Source organism: Amphiura filiformis, chromosome 4 (genome assembly GCF_039555335.1).
Source record: "Amphiura filiformis chromosome 4, Afil_fr2py, whole genome shotgun sequence".
Classification (NCBI taxonomy): Eukaryota; Metazoa; Echinodermata; class Ophiuroidea; order Amphilepidida; family Amphiuridae; genus Amphiura; species Amphiura filiformis.
Window position 1 is genome coordinate 33,835,979 of NC_092631.1, and position 20,835 is coordinate 33,856,813.

General features: G+C 37.6%; 1 protein-coding gene across 1 annotated transcript in view; it reads left to right on the plus strand.

Moving 5' to 3' along the window:
- LOC140150828 (uncharacterized) overlaps positions 1-20,835 on the plus strand; it is an 80,150-nt gene that overhangs the window by 46,732 nt on the left and 12,583 nt on the right. Inside the window, exons 15-27 of the mRNA XM_072172968.1 lie at positions 5,205-5,567; positions 9,214-9,402; positions 9,973-10,149; positions 10,764-11,174; positions 12,385-12,617; positions 13,284-13,491; positions 14,001-14,172; positions 14,944-15,173; positions 16,007-16,214; positions 17,600-17,715; positions 18,160-18,492; positions 19,119-19,139; positions 20,504-20,631. Of these exons, the coding sequence (XP_072029069.1) occupies positions 5,205-5,567; positions 9,214-9,402; positions 9,973-10,149; positions 10,764-11,174; positions 12,385-12,617; positions 13,284-13,491; positions 14,001-14,172; positions 14,944-15,173; positions 16,007-16,214; positions 17,600-17,715; positions 18,160-18,492; positions 19,119-19,139; positions 20,504-20,631 (2,789 nt within the window). The remainder of the gene's footprint in view (positions 1-5,204; positions 5,568-9,213; positions 9,403-9,972; positions 10,150-10,763; positions 11,175-12,384; positions 12,618-13,283; positions 13,492-14,000; positions 14,173-14,943; positions 15,174-16,006; positions 16,215-17,599; positions 17,716-18,159; positions 18,493-19,118; positions 19,140-20,503; positions 20,632-20,835) is intronic.

The following is a 20,835-nucleotide window of genomic DNA, read 5'->3' on the forward strand; positions in this document are numbered from 1 at the left end:
GTGACATGATCAAGGCGAATGAGTCATATGTCGGCAATTTACAATTATAAGTTTTTTACATCATTTTCGGGCAGTTTACAAATGCAAACCCCATCAAAATCGGATTATCTGGTTACAGAGTTATGAGCAATTTATCAATGGCTGAAAACAATATAAAACAAAAGAATTTGAACACTGTTTTTTCCAATATCTCACAAATAATATTAGCGACATCCGACTGATTCCCCTTGATCATGTCACATTTTTTCTTTTTTTTTTTTTTTTTTTCTTTTTCGGGGGGGGGGGTCGCACGGTTTGCGTCGATGGTTACCATGACGGAATTTAGATACAAGCTCACTACGCCTATTGACTGGTGAAGTTTTTCCTCCATACAGCGATTGCACTGGCCTGAACTAGAATAATTCAGTTTTTTCTTTTACAACCCCATATATATTTTGAAAGTTCTGTTTCCTTTTCATAGCGTTCGTGACGTAAAAATTTGGTGTGGTTATTGTACCTGGTCTTAAACTACCACTTGCCAGCCCAATATAACTGGCAATGTTTTGATCAGTGGTAACCTTAGCTTTATACTATGTCGTTGACAAGGTAGTTACCACGGAGGGGGCAGGTATTTTTTTGCCTGCAGTTGCAAGATTTTTCAGTGGTGTTTTGGTTATCTTTCACCATGATTGTGGTGTTATGAGCCTTGATAATTTGCTGCATGAAACATATAACTAATTTTAATGTTATTTATATTGTATATACAGGGTGTCCCAAAAAAAGAGGCCCCTCATTGCGCCCTCTTTTTCTCCTATTTCTGAAAGTTGATTAAATATATTTTGGTATGTAAAGAAACTTTTAATCGTTAGCTTTAATACACCAAAATAATTATTTCAATCGGCCTACAACTTTTGAAGATATGCCCTTTTGAATAAAAGTGCCCGTTTTTCACTCTGTCCACGGATAGCAAACAGAGTGGATGGTATGGCTCATGCTGTGGAGTGGTCTGCACGATCACCAGACCTCATACCACTTGATTCTTTCCTTTTCGGCAAAATCTAAGATCTTCGCAAACGTATTACTGAATGCATTCGCAAGTATCCGGCGCACAAGGATGGTACACAACGCAATTGATGCAATGAGGACCAGGGCTGAAACCTGTATTCGCCAAGGAGGCAACCAGGTAGAGGGCAGAGCAGCACAGTAAACTCACTTCAGAAGAACCAAAGACAAACCAAACAGCCTTTTAGGGCTACCTTTTATCCTAAAAAGAGAAATGACTTATGTTGTAAATAAAAAAGAAAGCAAGAAACAACAAAGTAAGAAAGTAAGAAACATAATAAACAAAAAGGCATAAATAACCAAGAAAAAATAAACAATTGCAAGTAAAGCAAAAGAAGTCTCATTCGGCATCCATTTTACCCACAAATTAATGACACTATTAACAAAATCCATTGCCCATAAACCCACCGGTAAAGCCCATTCCATAAATAAAGTTATTTTATAAAGTTATCATTGAGGAATGTTTGGTATTCATGCATGGTATGTGTACTCCTTTCAATCTTTGAAGTAGCCAAACCTTCTCCGTGGACAGAGTGAAAAACGGGTACATTTCTTCAAAAGAGCATATCTTCAAAAGTTTTGAGCCGATTGATATAATTGTTTTGGTTTATTAAAGGTAACAACTTAAGGCTTCTTTACATACCAAAATATATTTGACCAACTTTTCAGAAATAGGAGAAAAAGGGGGCGCAATGAGGGGCCTCTTTTTTTTGGGACACCCTGTACTATGAAACTTGTGATCACGTGGGAAATGCTTGCCAACAAGTTTTAAGAATTGTGCACCCAACTTGGTTCTGGTTCTGTGTTTTTTTTCTTTTTCTTGTTGTCTCTTATCGCTGCTTTCCGTGGTGTAAGCAATTTCTTTCTGGTACATGTATTCAGCTTTCTTTAGAGCTGCGTTGTAGGTGCTGCACCCTTAAATATGCCTTGGTTTGATGACAGTGTCGAGATTCTTTTGCTAATAGCAGATGTTATACATGTATTGTTTATGATTGATGGGTGGCGAGTGATTATATAGGTGGTTAATGTATATTGGGTCATCATTTCGTTTTCTGTAGGGTCTGTGCGAGCCGGAGTTGAGATCTAGGTGCACGTCGAGGAAGCAGGCAGATTTTAAATTAGTCTGAACCGTGGTTTTCAGGCCGCAGCTCTGGAAAACTTTCACAAGTTTATTCCTTGCGTTGTCAGCCTGGCTACCGGAGCATGATTTCAAGGTTGCTAAGCCGTCATCACGGTATAGGCCTACACTGTCGAGTTTCATTTTTTCTCAAGTTCGTTGAGGATGTATAAACCGACCAGCTCACAGACTTCGGCACAATCAAAAGCACACATGGAGACGTCAAATTGCTTTTGGGCGTGCCTTTTCACCCAAGTTTTACCGTGGGTGTCATATAGCAGCAATCTCCTTGAGTGCATGATGGCGTCTATCTCAGTGTCCTGTTTGGCCCATTTTAAGGATTTGGCAATCAAATCTTCGGAGATTGACGGGTAAAAATCGAATGTCGAAGAGCAGGAACGTTAGTTTTTCCTTTTCTTTGAGGTCAGAAAACTATTCAAGGACCGCATCAGTATTTCCCCACTGGTTACACAAGTTTTCATACGAATAGCGGTATTCACGCGGTCAAGTATGACTTTACTGACACGACCCATTTCTGATGGGTTTATTAGTCTGCATTAGTATTAGCCTGGAAGTTTTCTTTGTGATATTTGATCGTAACAAAGGCAGGCTTTTCCAAAGTTTGGTTTATTCTATCTGAAACGTTAAGCATGTTTGCTATGTAATATTGAATTCAGCATCTATTTCATGAATGATTTTAACTCCACGGTCTTGTGCGATTATCTTGACAAATGCACTTAGCTCAGTGAATTATCCTTATCATCGGCTGGAGGCTCCTGAAACGTAACGAGCATGCGCGAGAATTACTTTTCTGTAAAAGCAGAAATCAGCTTGACATTTCTCTTCTTTATAGGTATTGACATTACCGGTACCACTACACCCAGTACATTGGAATTCACACCAGATACTAATGATCATGATAAAAGAGTCGTATGTAGATCAACACAGACTAGACCCGGATTCCCTTCAGACACCCAAGAAGCTGGATTTGTTCTGGATGTTTTAGGTATGATATTACAGGATATATCTCTCTTTTTACAATTATTACGTTCTCTCGACAACTTGGATCTCATATTGAATGTGTTTATCAATGAGGTGAAAAGATGACTACTTGTCAAGGGCAGTAAATTAACGTGGTAGGCCAATGAAGATGGTCTTGTGCAGTTTGTGCCATGGATCTTAAGCTTTTTTAATGTAAGAAGTCACCATTCTGTGGCTCTAATTATAGCATTTGATAACATCACTAAAGCTCAAATGTGAAATAAAAAAAACACGGGCCTTTTTTCTTATGCAATCATAAACAAGTTTTATATCTACGGAAACCTAAAAGTATGAATATTCATGTTCCGTCCATGGAAAAAATAAAGAGCGACAGGCTATTTGGCTGTGTAAGTTAAACGGACGAGCCCCTCTGAATCATGCGACAATTTGGCTACTTTCCAATTGAAACCACGAGGTTTTAGCCAAGATTTAGAATTTTGAATGAAAAAACGCGGGTTTTTGGTACTTAAAGAAATATTTGGTTTCGTTTTTAAATAGGCTTTTTTAAATTTCATATCACGAGCGTTGAGCATAAGTGTTTTGTACCGTGAACACACAGTGACCAAACAGCTGAATTACCGTGTATAAGTGTGTAAACTAGTAATTAGGCAGATTGAAAGTTTTTCATATGTTAGAGCTGTATTTTTCTGGAATCAGAAGTAGCGTATGAATCCCTGTGTAACTTACACTTCAAAACGACTATTTCAGATAAGGGTACGATATCCTTGACAAAAACACAGCCTGACCCAGACGAAACAACAAGCGTTACTGGTACAACAACTACTGTATATCCGGGAGAATCAGCAACATTTACTTGCGAAGTTACGGATGCAAATCCTCAAGTGGCTATTACGTGGTTTTGTAATGGTGTTCAAGTATTCGATAGCACAGTAGGTAAGGGATGCACCATTAGATTCTCAGGGGAGGTAGGAAGTTTTTGAAAAAAAATAAACACTTTCCCCACCAACACTAAAAAACCTTTCCCCACCTAACGCACAGTGTATAAAGGCATGAAAATAATAAACCCAAAAAACTTGCCGCCTTGGCGGCGAAAAAAATTGCGAATAATTACTTATCAAAATGACCGTGGAATTATTGCATTTAGCTCTCGAGCTAAATGCAATAACTCCACGGTCTTGTGCGATTATCTTGACTAATGCACTTTGCTTAGTGATTATCCTTATCATCGGCTCGAGGCTCCTGAAACCTAACGAGCATGCGCGAGAATTAGTTTTCTGCAAAAGCAGAAATCAGCTTAACATTTCTCTTCTTTATAGGCATTGACATTACCGGTACCACTACACCCAGTACATTGGAATTCACACCAGATACTAATGATGATGATAAAAGAGTCGTATGTAGATCAACACAGACTAGACCCGGATTCCCTTCAGACACCCAAGAAGCTGGATTTGTTCTGGATGCTTTAGGTATGATATTACGTTCTCTCGACAACTTGGATCTCATATTGAATGTGTTTATCATTGAGGTGAAAAGATGGCTACTTGTCAAGGGCAGTAAGTTAACCTGATAGGCCAATGAAGATCGTCTTGTGCAGTTTATCAGCGTCGTAGAGGGGCAGTAATTAATGATATGAGCTATTGTCAACGTTTTGGTCCGAAATAACATTCTTAAAGAGATAAAAGAGATAAATTATGTCAAAAACATTCCTTATGAACATGGTGCGTAGAATGTGTGCCTAAAGCTTTGTAGTTCTCCAGTTTTGTGACTGTTTATCATACAGAATCACGATACATTTCATAATATTACAAATGATGTTACCACAGAAGGCAAGGTGATCTTGTCGCTGTTGCGATGTTGTTATTGTTATTGTTGTTGATGACGACGCTGCTGCTGATAATGATTATGATGGTGATAATGATTTTGATGATCAAGACAACGCTATAATCGCCCAACCACCTTGGTGAAAAATCAAGAATTCTTTCAAGAAGGTTATCCAAATAGTATCGTTTGTTTTATCGATAGTTTAATTGTTTTCCTTCAGATCTTCCTGATACAATGCGGATATATGTCAAAAAACCTTCAGAAACCGCATACATGGCATACGCAGACAATGCCAATGTCGTCATTAATCCGGGGTTAACCGACTTCAGGTGTGAAACCACTAATTCAAACCCAGTGGTCACCATGTCTTGGACAATTGGAGGTGCAAGTGTCAGCGAACACAGTAGCAGCGATGGGAATGAAAACACGGTTAATGGTAACACCGGTTTTGATTATGATAGCTACATCCTTGATCGTGATATCCAGACTTGTGTTCAAGTGGTCTGTGCTGCTTCCAATGCAGCCATCGTTCAGCTAGGACAACAAGCAACATACACAAGGACGGTGAACATCCAAGTCACACGTGAGTTTCTCATTTGGTAGATATTTTCACCTGTAAGCAATTTATTATAAGTTGAATTTCTTTAAAAGCTAGCAAAGGTAGATTCTTTTCCCGTTGCTTTAATCCCGTGCGCATCTTCTCAGAGAAGATACGTCATTCAGTTGTAAAATAGTACCTTCGGATGCCCATACCATTGCCGAGAGGACATGGTATACAAAATATTGTCCACAATTTGGGATTCTAGTCATTCAGTTTGTTTATTTTACTAAACCTAATGTCTTCATTACCTTTTTAAATTACATCACATTTTCGTTATGTGAATTGCAAATTCAACATTAACATTTATACACTATGAAGAATTTGTGTGAGAGCATGGCCTAATGGTAGAGCTCACTTCTGGTACATGAGGTCCCGGGTTCAATTTTCAGCAGTGGTAGCTTGCTAGAGTTATTGGCTTTGAATAAAAGTTTAATCGGCAACATCTGTATAATATGAAATTAAGACTTCCGCTCTCCCCATGGTTAATTTAGAATGGGTAAATGAACCGTGAGAGTCCGGCCACTTTTCAAGAAAAATAATAGTTACGGGTAATTATAGGTCTGTCAGTATTCTATGTATAACTTTGAAAATTCTTGAAAAAGCTGATTTTGTTCAAATTGATTCTTACTTATTCTTTACGGACATCAATCTGGTTTCAGGAACTCATTTTCAACAGATACATGTTCAATCCATCTTACAGATTATATAAACAGCCAAACTTCTATAGGCAATTACACTGGACTAGTCTTATTGGATCTCCAGAAGGCATTCGACACTGTCGATCATGACATTCTATGTGGAAAACTTGGAGCCATGGGTATTGACTCAGTGGAATGGTTTAGATCTTATTTGAGCGGTGGAAACAGATTGTCCACGTGAACAAGGTGGATTCCGACCCCGTCCAATTTCTTGTGGAGTTCCCCAGGGCAGTATCCTAGGGCCACTCCTTTTCTTGTGCTATATAAATGACATGGCCGTCAGTGTCGGATGCAAATTCCTGCTTTATACAGATGACAGTGCTCTGCTAGTTTCAGACAAAGATCCAAAGTGTATTGCTGATAAACTAAGTAAAGAGTTGGAGACTTGTCGTCAATGGCTTGTTGACAATAAAATTTCCCTACATCTTGGAAAGACTGAGAGTATAATTTTTGGTTCAAAAAGAAAGGTGAAACAAGTTGATGATTTTTCAGTTACATGCAATAGTAATCAAAGTATTTAAGGGTAACCCTTGACGATTCGTTATCTGGGGAAGTAATTGCCCGTGGTATTCTCAAAAATGCTGGTACTAGACTTGCTTTTTTTGTATAGGCATGCTCATATTTTGAATGAAATGTGCCGTAAAACTCTGAGCACTGCCCTGATTTTATGTCACTATGACTATGCATGTTCTTCGTGGTTATCAGGTCGGTCTGTACATTACAATAAAAGGTTACAGACAATGCAAAACAGAGTGGTAAGATTTATTTTAAACTTGGGTCCTCGCCCTCATATTGGACAGAGAGAGCGGGATAGAGTTGGATTTCTCTCAGTGAAAGGTAGGGTGATTCAACTGAAAATGAATAACGTTTTTAATTTTTTTTCTTCAGGATACCGCTTCATCTTATCTTAATTCCGTCCGTATTTCGTCCATTCACAAGTATAGTACCAGGGGTAGCTCAGTCAATATCATTGTCCCCAGAGTTAAAGGCCAAGCATTTCACCATTGCAATTGGTTGCCCAAATCAATCAAAGAAATTGGAAATTTGCCGCAATTTAAACGTGCTGTCAAGAAGCACCTTTCTGAACAGGTTTGGCTAGCTGAGCGTTATATTATGCATCACGACAATTATTAGCCCCCGTCTCTTTTTTTACTCGCTTTGTGTCTCGTCATTCGTATGTTTTTCTCGTCCTCCTGCCTTAATCATTGCTGCTGCTGTTTTTTGTTTTTTGCCTTACAAGGACCCCAATGGAATTAAGCTTTCTTCGGAACGTTTTTGGGGATATCCTTGGTACTCATTGGTATATCTTCCATTATCACCTCGTGCAATAATTTATTCTGGTACCCTGAATTACGTACATGTACAGTAGATTTTAATGTATTTTATACATAATGTGTAATCTATTGTATTTTCTATTTGTTTACAATATTTGATATGCATTGAGTGCTAAATAAAATAAAATTATATAAAATGAAATGAAATACTCTGTCTATAGATGAGGTGACCTATGATGTCACATGTTTACATTCAGACCGCCCTCTGTTGTTTCAAAGCAGGCAAAATAACACAGAAGTGTCTATGACAGACCACATAAATCTCTTTAAAACTCAACTTTTAAAAACCTTTGAAGTTTGTGTGATATTATGTATATAGCTTGATGCATTTATAAACAAGATTGATACAATTTTTTGTATTATTTGCTTTGAAACCAAATTTAATGAATAAAAATCAACTTCTTCCATGTAAACTATAGTGTTTTGTGCCTGACAGTTTTGATCACAGACCAACAGAGGGCGTATCAAATGTAAACACATGTCACCTCATCTATAGGAGGGGACGTTAAGCCGTCTGTCCCGTGCGTTAGATAATCGCACATACATGTATGTCACAGTCAGTTTCGAAAAGAGTAGGGTGGAAACCATTAAAACAAGTTGTCATAGACCTAGTGACAAACTCTAATGAGTTGTGACATCATCACCCAATTTACATCTCGCCGTCCACAGCCAATTGGAGCACAATTGCCTGTTTGCCAAATATGGGTATTATAGTGGTGTCCGACCAATTTTATGAATATTACATGATACATTAAGTTAAAATACCTTTATGCTGTCCAAATTTGACTCGAATATACCTTATGATCGATACTATCGAGTGAGTTTAATATTTTTATGAATGACATGTATGAATGGAATTGGTTTCACAATTACTGACTACTAAGTGCCATATTCTACTTTTGCTTAATAAGATGTCTATAGTGACTCGATCCATGATGCTTGAGATCACTGCTTTGACGAACCATTTAGTTTAGTTTAGTTTAATTTAGTTTAATACATTTATTGCACAAAATATCAAAAAGCGGTGTGTGGTGCAAAAGGGCATCCCCGAACAGGCACGCAGGCCCACTGGATGGGGTCCCTTATACACACACCAAAATAAAAGAACTAAAATTACACAGTACATAATTATAAACACATTTTTAAAAAACACTATAAAATACATTAAAAATACAATATAATACTAAAATTGAGTTGCCAAATATAGGGTAAAGACATCGCATAATTCAATAAGCATTAGTGAAATTGCACAAAGTAGGCAAACTGATAAGTTCACAATCTGAAATGTTCCCCCGTACAAATCCAAGAACACCTCGGCACAAAGATCCCCTACACACCCCAATGATGCTCCGCACCACATTTACTGCGTTAATGTGTGTTAATATTTGTGATGTTATAGAGTGTCCATTTACTTCTGCTTCAAGGTGCCAAAATCACGTTCCAAGGTATCACAAAGACACGTCCGTGATGCATTTTGATAATTACAATTTGGAGTATATGATACATAGCAGCCGTGTATTTGTATGTAAATGAAAAACAATCTGAACGGTACTTTGTTGTAATACTTTTTAAATAACATTACCCAATCATAACCAGGTACATCGCCAACAAACGTCGTCATAACACCACCTGTATTTAGCGATCCACTAGTGCGTGGGAGTTTATCTAATGATGGAAGTGTGAAAGTCCTGCAACTATACGAAGGGGATGTCTACACATTGCAGTGTGGGGTTCAGGGCACGGATCCTAGCGTAGACATTACTTGGACAATAGACGATTGTTCAGGTAATTATATTTCGTTTTAAAGCCATAATGTACGATCTTATAATATGAAATTGGTTAATTTTTTTCAAACCTGATTTTTTTTTTATTTTTAATGTTTACACATGTCCCAACTTGCACCTAAATGGATTCGGCCAAATTTGTTGTCTTTGTAGTTCAACAGAGCAAAGTTCGACATATTATCATAATTTAAAAATTATGATAATATGTCCTCCCATAGACATGATAGAACTGCATGTTAAATGGTCAAAATAACCAGTGGGGTTTCTTTCACTTTACCTTGTTATTTCAACTTAAAATGGACAGCCACCCATCTCGGCAGTTATTACTAATATTATTTCAACATTTTGAATAAAAAATAACAAAATTTAAATTTGATGGAAATCGTACATTAAGGCTTTAAGATATTACTTTTCTATTTAATTCGCCTTTTCGTAGTATGGCGTACACAATAAGAGGGCGATATTCAATATTGGTAAACCCGCCAAATTAAAAGTTTTTACCCATTTCGTGCAGCGTATTTCACATTTATGATATCACGAACTTTGATATTTAATTTTGATATATTTGTAGGCGGGTCATCGATCCTCTTACGTCGCGCTGCCTTCTCCGAAACCAACGCGGATTGCGCACTTCAAGACGATACCGACACTTGGAATAACTACATACCAATTCATTTCAGCCAGAATGAACAATGTCTAAGGTGTACTGCAGGAGATATATCAGAAGCATGCCGTCTTGATATCATTCGTAAGTCTACCTCGTTACGCTCTAATCGTGTTCGGGTTCCCAACTGTATTTTGGAACCCGACGTCAAACCAGTTGCTACCCCCCATGTCAGGACTGTGTCCCACCACGTTATTATTGGTTAGTCTCGCGACCCACATTTTGAGTTCTCTACACTCGTGTTAGGGCATGTCCCAGTGGAAGCTAGGGAACCTTGTTCTAACACACCTTGTTCATCCTTATATTCGGGCATAATGGTCATTTTAAGGTGACATATGACTATTTCCAGTGGTAGAGCTAAAACACGTTTGTGGATGAAATATTCTAAACTTATTCTAGTGCTATACCTATTAACCTATAAATAACTCTAACAATAATATACCCTAATCCTAACCTTTAATGATCCTATCCGAAACCTTGTACCATACAACTATAATATGCAGGGTGAAATCAAATAAAACATTCGCTACTGCTGGTATAAGAATCACAATCTTCAAGAAATAATCTAGTAGTTCTTTCGATCTCTAGATTTCTCTGTTCCCTGTTTATACCCAGCGCCTGGCAAGCAGCGATTCTTAATCTCGTCACTTCTCAACTCATAATAGTTTCTTTAATAAAATATAAATTGTGTTTTGAAGCTCTTTCGGAACTCTGCGAACCAGCCCGAGTAATAATATGGGAATATGCAAAAGATGGAGTGACCGTTCCTGTTTATTACGACCAAAATTCAGACCGAATAATCAAAGCCAATGCGAACGAGGTACGGACACTCAATTGTACCTCATACGAAGCGGCACCAATAACCTATAACGCCTGGACGACACCTGACGGAAGGCCACTACCCGATACGTTCATATCGAGCGATTGCGCATACGTCTACGACGAGAGTGAGCGTACGACTGAATTCCAAGTGACCAAGTACGATACGACGAAGTGCGTCCATTTATTACTGGATTATTCATGGCATCTTGGTATGATTCAATGCTCTGCCACGAATATTGCCAATTTAGAGGGAGTGGATAGTTTGCCAGTAACTATATATATATGTGGTAAGTCCTACCATTTTCTTTTAAATGTCGTTTTACTTAAGGGTATACGATGTATTGTTGGTCGAAGCAGCAGCAAAAAATGTAGTTCACAGCATCTTGCGAATGTTAGTGAGCTTTAACAAAAATTAGAAGAATTCAAATATCACATACTTTTGAAGGTCCTGTGGTTCTTGAGTTATGTTGTAAAGAGGGCTGAAACAACAACACTTGTAAAACGTACATAACTCATTAACAACAATAAATTAAGCAAGTTTTCAAAGTATATGATTTGTAGAATGAACTTTTGCAAAACACGAAAGTGTTATTTTTCAATAATATATTGATTCAGATTATGAAAATCGATTTTTTGGCTGCTTCGACTAACAATACCTCGTATACCCTTAACCCTCATAATTAATTCAGTGTTAAGATACTATTCTTCAGTGCAATCCCAGTGCAAGATCAACTAACAAGCATACATTGGGCTGTTCCATTTAAAATCCACACAACCCTTTAGAAGATTTTGGAAATATTTTCCACAGGGGAGTATCATGGCTTTCAAATGGAATAAACACATTAAGTAGCTCCAGTTGAATTTCATACACCCTCTGAAAAATATTAAACCTAAATCTTCCAGAGGGAGGGTGAGTTTCAAATGGAGTTAATTAATGTGCTATTATTCCATTTGAAATTCATACTCCACTTGTGGAAGATATTTCCAAAATCTTTCATAGGGGCAGTGTGGATTTTATATGGAATAATCCATTGCGTAGACCGGGACTGCCACTCCACTGCATCTAACACACAATTCAAATATATAGTAATGGAGAGGCGCGGATGATTTGTAATTATGTTTTGCCATGCAGATTCAAAGACCTTACCCTAAACATTACACCACCCGCTACGCTGCTCGCATATTCTAATCATATGCGAAATAAAATGTGGTTTGATTGAATTTAAGTTGTCATCAGACCAAAAGTACATTTATATTATACATTTCCCAAAACCCAATTTGAGCTACATGTTGTGTCAAGATACCAGCAAGCATTATATCGTTAATTTATATAAAGAAAGTTAGAATCCTATAGGTTTGTAAGTTCTTCAAACCACGAACTGGTAAGATATACGGAGATCGATACAAAGTAAAGGCAAATGATAACTCCTATAGGAATTTATAACAAGTACTTGTTGGTTATTATTTTTGCCAATGATACATTTTTTTTTATTTCAGTACCGTGCCACGTCAATTTAGCCATAGTTGCTACAAACTTCCAAGGCTTTCCCTACGATGCCGCCAACGGTTCCGTTATATCTCTCGATGCAAACGGTGATACGAGAACATTGTCCTGCATCAACCGAGGGGCTAGAGGACAAGAGGACGACGATAGGCCTAACTTAGAGTTCTTCATTAAAGAAGACGGGTCTGATAGTTTTGATAAGCTTACATCTGATGATGGTGTAGAGGTAAGCTTAAAACCACACTTAGAAAAAACCGATGTGGAATTGAGAGTATAAACTGACCAGTAGATACCAGTTGTGGTCCTACAAATGCATGGCATATTGAATGGGTGAAGTTAGCCCATAATTGCAAGACTATCCATGCCTTCAAGCAAGGTGAAATAAACCTACTCTTGTTATTGTCTGACCATGGTGTAGCTGCTGCCTGCCGTTTTCATGGGAAACGATTATTTTCAATGTGGTGGTTTAAAAATTTAATAGAAAACTACAGAATCTGAAAAGGTCATATTGGGTGACTCCACAAGACTGCGAGATCCGTATTAAACATGTTAAAACATTTCGATGCGATCTTCTGGGATACGCATCCATAGTAGAAAGCGTCTACACGGCACTGAAATCTGCATCCAGTTGCGTCAGCTCGTTATCGGCGGGAATTATTAGGCTTTTACCACTACGCCGAAAAGTAGACCGACGTTAAAGAGTGATATAGTTGACCTGCACCCTAGTCAAACGTACGCCTTATCGATTGAGCTAACTTGACTGCTATCCACACAATTTCGTATTGAGCGGGTATTAGGAGTTGCAAGGGTCTGATGAAATCACAACTTTGCCGAGTCGAATTTTATTTAGCCAGATGTTAACAGTATTACTATATGCTATATTTTACAACAGTTTATCGAATCGAAGATTCTTTATGTTGAGGATGACCCAGAATTCGGGCAAGCCAAATACCAGGGGTTATGGGAGGTTCGTGTAGATGTCACGTTAAGTGCTCAAGGCAGCTATGACTTGGATGGCGCTACACTAGCTTGTGTATGCAGAAATAGAGTATATCAAGGCGACTCAGAGGCCAGATATGAAGTGAAGTTGAGTGTGTCTGGTGAGTATGGGATGGATGAGTACAATGTGTGTCCGTTTTATTGCACAATATAAAGGACAGTGATATCCCGTTTGTTTCCTGAAAATAGTATAAGTTTTGCAATAAGAATACCACACATGTGATCACGTGTTATGAGATTTAGTCCTTTTTAAAAGAGTCTGTAACTTCGTCCAGCATTATTTTGGTTATTTGCATGACATGAGCACAAAATAATGATAACCAGAAGAAGCGATTATCATTTATTTTTAAAACATATAAATGATGACAGATATTACCAAGACTTTGGCAAATTCGCTATCCTTGATCATTTATTAATCGACTAAATAAAAACACCCATCTTGTCTCTCCCTCTTTTTCTTATCTCTTCTTTATCGCCCTTAAAGTTTCCCTCTTATATCAGTGAATCGTTTAAATCGTAAAAAATGTATATTAAATTTAAGCGCAGTATTGTTATATAAGTATGATGCTGTCAAAATAATCCTAGACCAATATCATTTTCATGTATACAGACACTCCATTGAGAGATGAAAATTTGATCATGGTACAAGGGTATCCCGAAATGATACGAAATGTGGCAAACACGGACATTATATTAGTAAATTATGGACCATTTCTAAGACAGAAAAGACAGACTAATGCGAGAGAGACGCTTGAGGTAACCTGCATTGCTAGAGGCACCAGGTGAGCTAAGGTTATCGCACGCAAGTGGGAAAGGTTATTCACTTGCATTTAAGTTGTCAGAGAGTAGGGGCGTGTAGTTCCTAAGGAACCCACTCTAAAAGAAAAACACTTGTTCATTTAAGTATAATAATGACATTAACACCACTTATGACGACAAGTCAATTGTATAAATAGGCCCAAATCATTGTATTTCGTGATTCTAGCATGCCCTTTTTATGACATTTGTCAATAGATATCCACGGAAAAAAACTTATTCTCAAAATTTCAGTTGATTCTGATTTTGCGATTTATGCATGATTATTTTGCTAAACGAATTTGCAAGGTTGTTTGTACATAAACATGTATAAAATCTCAATTTGTTTTGAGAAAAGTGGCGGGATAAGGCTGTGGATCACGAAATGCCCTTTTTATACGTGCAAGTGAGTCAACTTGAAATGTTCATTCCAGGAATATGATTCTTGAAGATAAAAAATAAATGTATAGAATCAAAACTTCGGGCGTTCAAGTTACCCAAAACGGACACCAAATTAATGTAAGGGATGAAATCAAAACTCAACCGGCGAATACCGGCGGTTGAACCGGGTTGCAATGCTTAGAACAATAGAAACCGGCTCCAACTGGACGGAACCGGTGGTCGACCGCCCGGGTCGAGTTTTCATTTCATCCCTAAGAAGGTCCATAAATTGTACCTTATTTAACGGTGGACAATCCGGCAGTCTTACCAATTTCATGCAAAGCAAGCAAAATCCTGTGTTTCATGATCTCTTATAGACCAGCCGTTGACATCATATGGCGTATCGCTGGAGAGCTGATTTCGGAAGACTACATTAATGTTGCTATAGAAGATAGCGTGTTGAATGTAGGGGCGGGACAGCTTCAGGACACGATAAGTACCTTGACTGTGTACCCTGTACCACGAAGTTATCATTACCAAAACGTTACCTGTGAAGTTGCATCAAGGTCGGATCTTTTCCGGAGATCAGCTAGACTCATTGTATTAAGTAAATAAACACCTTAAATAAAGAAAGTCCGCAGTTATGTAACGCTTCCTACACCAAAACCCGATCTTGTTATAGGACAATCTGATTGATAACGTCGTGTGCAGCTCCAATTTGCTGCCAAATTTGCTACCAAAATGTAAAAACGTTCATATCAATCTTTGTCAGTTTAGAGTGTTTGGTAGCAAAGATTATACACACGATCAATCAAATTATCATAACAAGAACAGGTTTTGGTGTAGGACGGGTTACATAACTGCGGACTCTCTTTATATGAGGGGTTTATATTGTTCTTTTTAAGCTCAATTACTCGTACTAATTATAATATTTATTTTTTTATCGAAGAGTACGATCTAATGTAACCATCAGTAGAGTGAAACGTGAATGTAAACAAATGCATATAAAAAGACTTGGGCAGTCATCTGAGTGAAATATACTAGAGGCAGAAGCCACTTGCTCCCAGGACTTCAATTGAGTTTCGTTTTGGAGAATAAGGTCGAAGCTGAACTTCCCCAATTATATATGATACTAAAAGCTCGATTGTTTGTATCCATTTACTGTAAGAAAGTAGATGGCCGGATGCAATGTGTGTAGGGTGTGTGTGTGGGGACTTAGACTAACTTACCAGCTTTTATCTAAACAGGTCGGGTGGGGTTGCTATGTGGTTGTGGGGAGTGTGGCGCGCGTTTGTAAGGTGTAATGAGGTTTGTGTTAACATGTATTTCAATTCCGGGTGTAGGTTGTAATAGCCGTGCTATTACGTAATTGTATGCCTGATATGCAAAGACTGCAATGCAATTGATGTTAAAAGTGCAATGACGTTTAACATTTTCTAGCACCGCCTGACACTCCTTTACAATTGACCGGAAATAATGTGATAGAGGAAGAAGGTCAGTTGATCACTTTGGAATGTAGGGCCGAACATGGGTATCCTGAAGGAGTTTTTCAATGGAGATCTGGGAGTGTAATACTAAGGGAAGAACAGTTTCAGTCTGAGTCGTCTCTGTTGCCAAATTACCGATATGACCAGATCAGTACCTATAGGTGAGTCATGATCACAGTCCCATTTCTTATCACTTTGTATCGGCATAATTTGTCCATACTGACAAATAACAAATCACTAACTAAAAACCGTCCCTATTTAACCGCATATTTCAAAGGTCGATGAACTGTCCATTATTTTATGGTATTAAAGTGTGGACAATACCATATTATCAAGATAATTTGAACAGCGCAACAAACTTTGAAAAAATAAATACATGTTTGTATTTAGAAACACTGGTCACATTATCTGACTAGATGGACATTTTAACAAATTAAAATGATGTCAAATTCAATCTTCTCACACGATATTGGAAATACCCTTTGTATTCATGCATACAATAGAATAAGCGGCATTATAAGTTTAATATAAGGCTATAAAATTGATTTTCCTTTATGGCTTTTGTTTAATTATTTGGGCGAGACTTTCCTCACAATTAGTCACTCAATTACGCCCAATCTAATTAGCATGTCACCCAATTTTCAAGATGTCTGCGAACAGACCAAACAAACATATGTTATACCAAGCATGATGCAGTCATGTCTACAGTAGAATTCACCACGACCTTTGAAGGACTTAAACCCCATTAAAAGCTATTAAACCAAGATAACACTCATTGAAAACAGCTCAACTGATTAAATCAGATCTTCTCTGGTTGTGCACATGTGTCTGTTTTATATGTGCGGTATCGCAATGAGCTGGTATTATTATAGCTTCAGTTGGCTAACCGATTATTAAAAGGAAACGCAAGGAAACAATGGTATGTGGACCTTTGTTCACGAAATGAGACAATGGTCTGCTTTTTGTTAACCAGCATTCTTGAAAACTGAGCAACATAATGATTGTTGACTTAACACGGTTTGGAAATAATTTCTTCATATTTTTTGGTGTTATCTGTCGTTTACATATCCTTCCTAAAACACCAAAGTACGCATATTTCCAAACATCTAAATTAGCTAAAAATTTTGGACATGTTACAAAACTATATTATCTAGAATTTTAGAAGAGTACTTTTAATATTGGCCGGTTATTTTTCACACAGCGACGTTAACTAGGCAAATCCCCATACTTTTAACGTACGCTATAGAGGTCACGCGTCAATGGTAAGAGCACTGTGTAGTGTGTATAGGAAAACGGACAGTAACTGCAGTATGGTGCTATCCATTTATAGAAGATCCTTGTGTATAACATGGTGAAATCACCAGGATTGTAACCCAATTATTTACACGTAAAAATAGTGGAAATTTAGTATATATATATAGTAATATATATATAGTAATTTATGTATATAGATTGGTTAAACTCTCCAGCAAAAACCTGTGCATTTTGAAGGTGAATACCGAGTTTTACATTGTTAATGTGATGATGTTGTTATTTTTGATATCAGCTTCTCAGCTAACAGAGAGTTCAACGGGAGAAACATTACATGTGCATATTTACAGTACTATGAAGAGTATGACTTTATCTCTGAAACAACAGCGACAATTAGGATCAGTCTTGCGTGTAAGTTAATTAGAAAATGTATGTTCAATTCAATTAATCATATTGGTATTACTTGTACACTCGTTATTCTTTGCTAAAGTCACCAGCTACGCCATCATTGCTAACACGAAATGTCGAGAATTGTGACGTAACTCGAGTAATGTGCAATGCATGGTGTGCAATAGGCTATAGTGTAACATTCTATGTTTATATTCTATAATTATTATGACTTTTGGGTATATTTCATTAAACATATGTTATGTATTTATGGTGGAAAATAAATACTTTGTATGAACTGTGCTGACAAATGCAATGTTTGTATATAACCGTAATTGTATTGTCTTATATTCATAACCACAACCCTAACCTTAAACCTAGCCACAAACATAACACCTAACCCAATCCTAATCTCTGTGGCTGACGGAAGTTATCTAAAAATCTTGGTCCAATGTCCTGTTCTTGCAGATTGCCCAGCGTCGAGTGCTCAAGTATCAGGATGCCCCACGTCACCTATCCAATCTGGACAAACCATCAACTTTATATGTGAATCGGGAATCGCCAATCCAGAATCGGATCTAGCTTGGTTCATAAACGACGTTCAACAAACTCCTACTCATTATGAGCAGCAGACGACTAGAGAAGTGAATTATGGGTACATAACAACACGACCTTTGACCTTAGACTTGAAAGACTCCGATGATGGCTTGCAAGTTCATTGTTGCCATAATACTGCGATAGGAGGCACACCTTGTGACACTAGATGCAGTGATGTTTGCACTATTGATATAGTGATCGAACGTAAGTGTTTAAAGGACGGGCTCAAAGTGAGATCAAGATAAAATGTGTGATGCAGGCATATTGGCGACTGTTTAAACTTATTTTAAATTCCTATTGATGTCGATCGATCGGTTTTATGGATGTTTCCGAAAACTCTTTTCCTTTCAAATATACTACTTAATAATTTGGGTTAGTTTAGCAATATCAGTTATGACTTCTTTTAATGACAAAGAAACCAACGAAAACTTGCCATGGGCAGATGGGGTAAGGCCGCTTCCCGATCCTCGGTTGTACACGGTCACGAAGTTTTCGATTTTCAATTTGTTCTTATAAAATATTCACAATCATAGTGACGTAATAATTATAATGAAGACTGTTGATACTTATTTCGATATCAATAGATAAATAAGACCCATGGCTAGGTATTAAATTAATAGAATATTAGAAAATCCAAGGGGTTGCAACCATCCCATTCGTTAGACGTGTTACACAAAGAAGAAGAAACTTAGTTGGACGAGATAACGAGAAGAAAGTGGAGCAGGTATCAATTTATAGACTTAATTTAGCTCAAAATTATTTGTTGTGTTTTCCATGCAATAATTTGTTTATTCTATGTCTAATATCGTCAATCTCTGTCTTTAATACAGAGCCTCCGCCTTCTGGACTGAGTAAGTTTTTGCTTTATCATTACGTTAACAAAATTAATGTGTAAAACACCTAATGTATGGAATACCGTAGAAAAAAATATATCTGATATTGACTCTCCGTCAGAAAGGTTGAGTTTAAGCCATGATAAACTGGATCGGACTTTATTAGTGTTTATTCGAACCATTCGTTTATTCGAATCATCGCATATTAACGAATAGCATATAACTATAAACCGCCCGCGTCCACACTCCTTTGTATTTATCTGATTCATTTTTTACAGTGTAAAGCCGTTTTATCTTGGTCGCTACTCGCGCTCGGCGAATCGTGTAAGGCATTCACGTGCTTCATACGGACGGTTTATAGTAATGTGTTATTCGGCACTATGCAGAAGTCACGACGATATGTTTAAATGCAATGTTAAGAATAACAACACGTATATCAAATCTTGATAATTATACTGTGATAATGATAATGATGAATATTAAGATGATCGTGATGATTATGATTAAGATGATGATCATCAGTTTCAGTTTATTTGACGATGACGATGATAGTAATATTGATGACAGTGTCGTTCCATGGCCGCTCCTATCCGGGGGGAAGGTGGGGGAGGGGATCTGGAGAAAAGGTGCAATTTTGCCGTCCCCCCTTCAACATCCTCAAAAGATTGACCCAATTTGTTTTCGATGGTTTTAAAAAGTGAAGAGAAAAAAAAATGATAATAAGCGTTAGCAACCGACAAAATGTTGCAACATAAATTTGTTCCGCCCTTTTTTCTTTAATAGCTGTTTTTGCCGCCCCTTCCTTTCGCCGCCCCTGGTTTTACCCGGGGGCACTCCCCAAATACACGCATGGATGAAGATGATAATGATGAAGATTTCATATTAACCCAATTATGCATTTATCACTAAACTGCTCCTCTTCTTACAGTAGGGATGACCAATGAACCATCAACTTGATTAGAACACTCCCATAGACATGCAGGGAGCTCAACTGTGCACTGCTTGCACAGACATTTCTAAATTGAGCTCATTCTTTTATTTTCATAATTTTTCTGTAAAAATTGGGGATGTTAATGCCAATTATGTTTTGTAACTATCTTGCAAATTACAGCAACATAACTTATTTCATTTTCCTGTAAGTGCGAGTCAAAATTGGTCCATCGCCACAGTGCGCTTAATTACCAGTGGCTGAGTTCAGCACTGCTCAAGAATGGCACAAAATATTCATGTCAATAAGATCAGGTGAACAACGTGGCCTACTGAGCTGTAATTTGGCAGAGTTGCCAGTTATACCTCTATCATACCCTCTGTAAAAAGGTTAAAAAAATTGAACAAGTAGATCTCTAGTTACATCTAGTTTTGATGGTTATCCCTACTTACAGTCTGTCGATGGGTTCGTGTGAGAGTGACGTTGGAAAACATTAACGGGAACTCAGCCCTATGGACAGCTGCTTATGAAGACTCGTCATCGTCTGAGTATCAGCAACTGACATCTTATCTGTTAGATATTGTAAGTTGATAAACATATATAGGATCTGGAAGAGACTTTTTGTGGACATGACGCAAAACAAAACATAATTGTTCAATTATTAATCTGTTCTGGTGTAGCTCGGGGTGGGGTTTTTTTTTCAGATGAAATAACAACTGATTGTCACGTTGGCATGACATTCATACTTGATACATCATAATCACGATAACTAGCACTGTGATCATG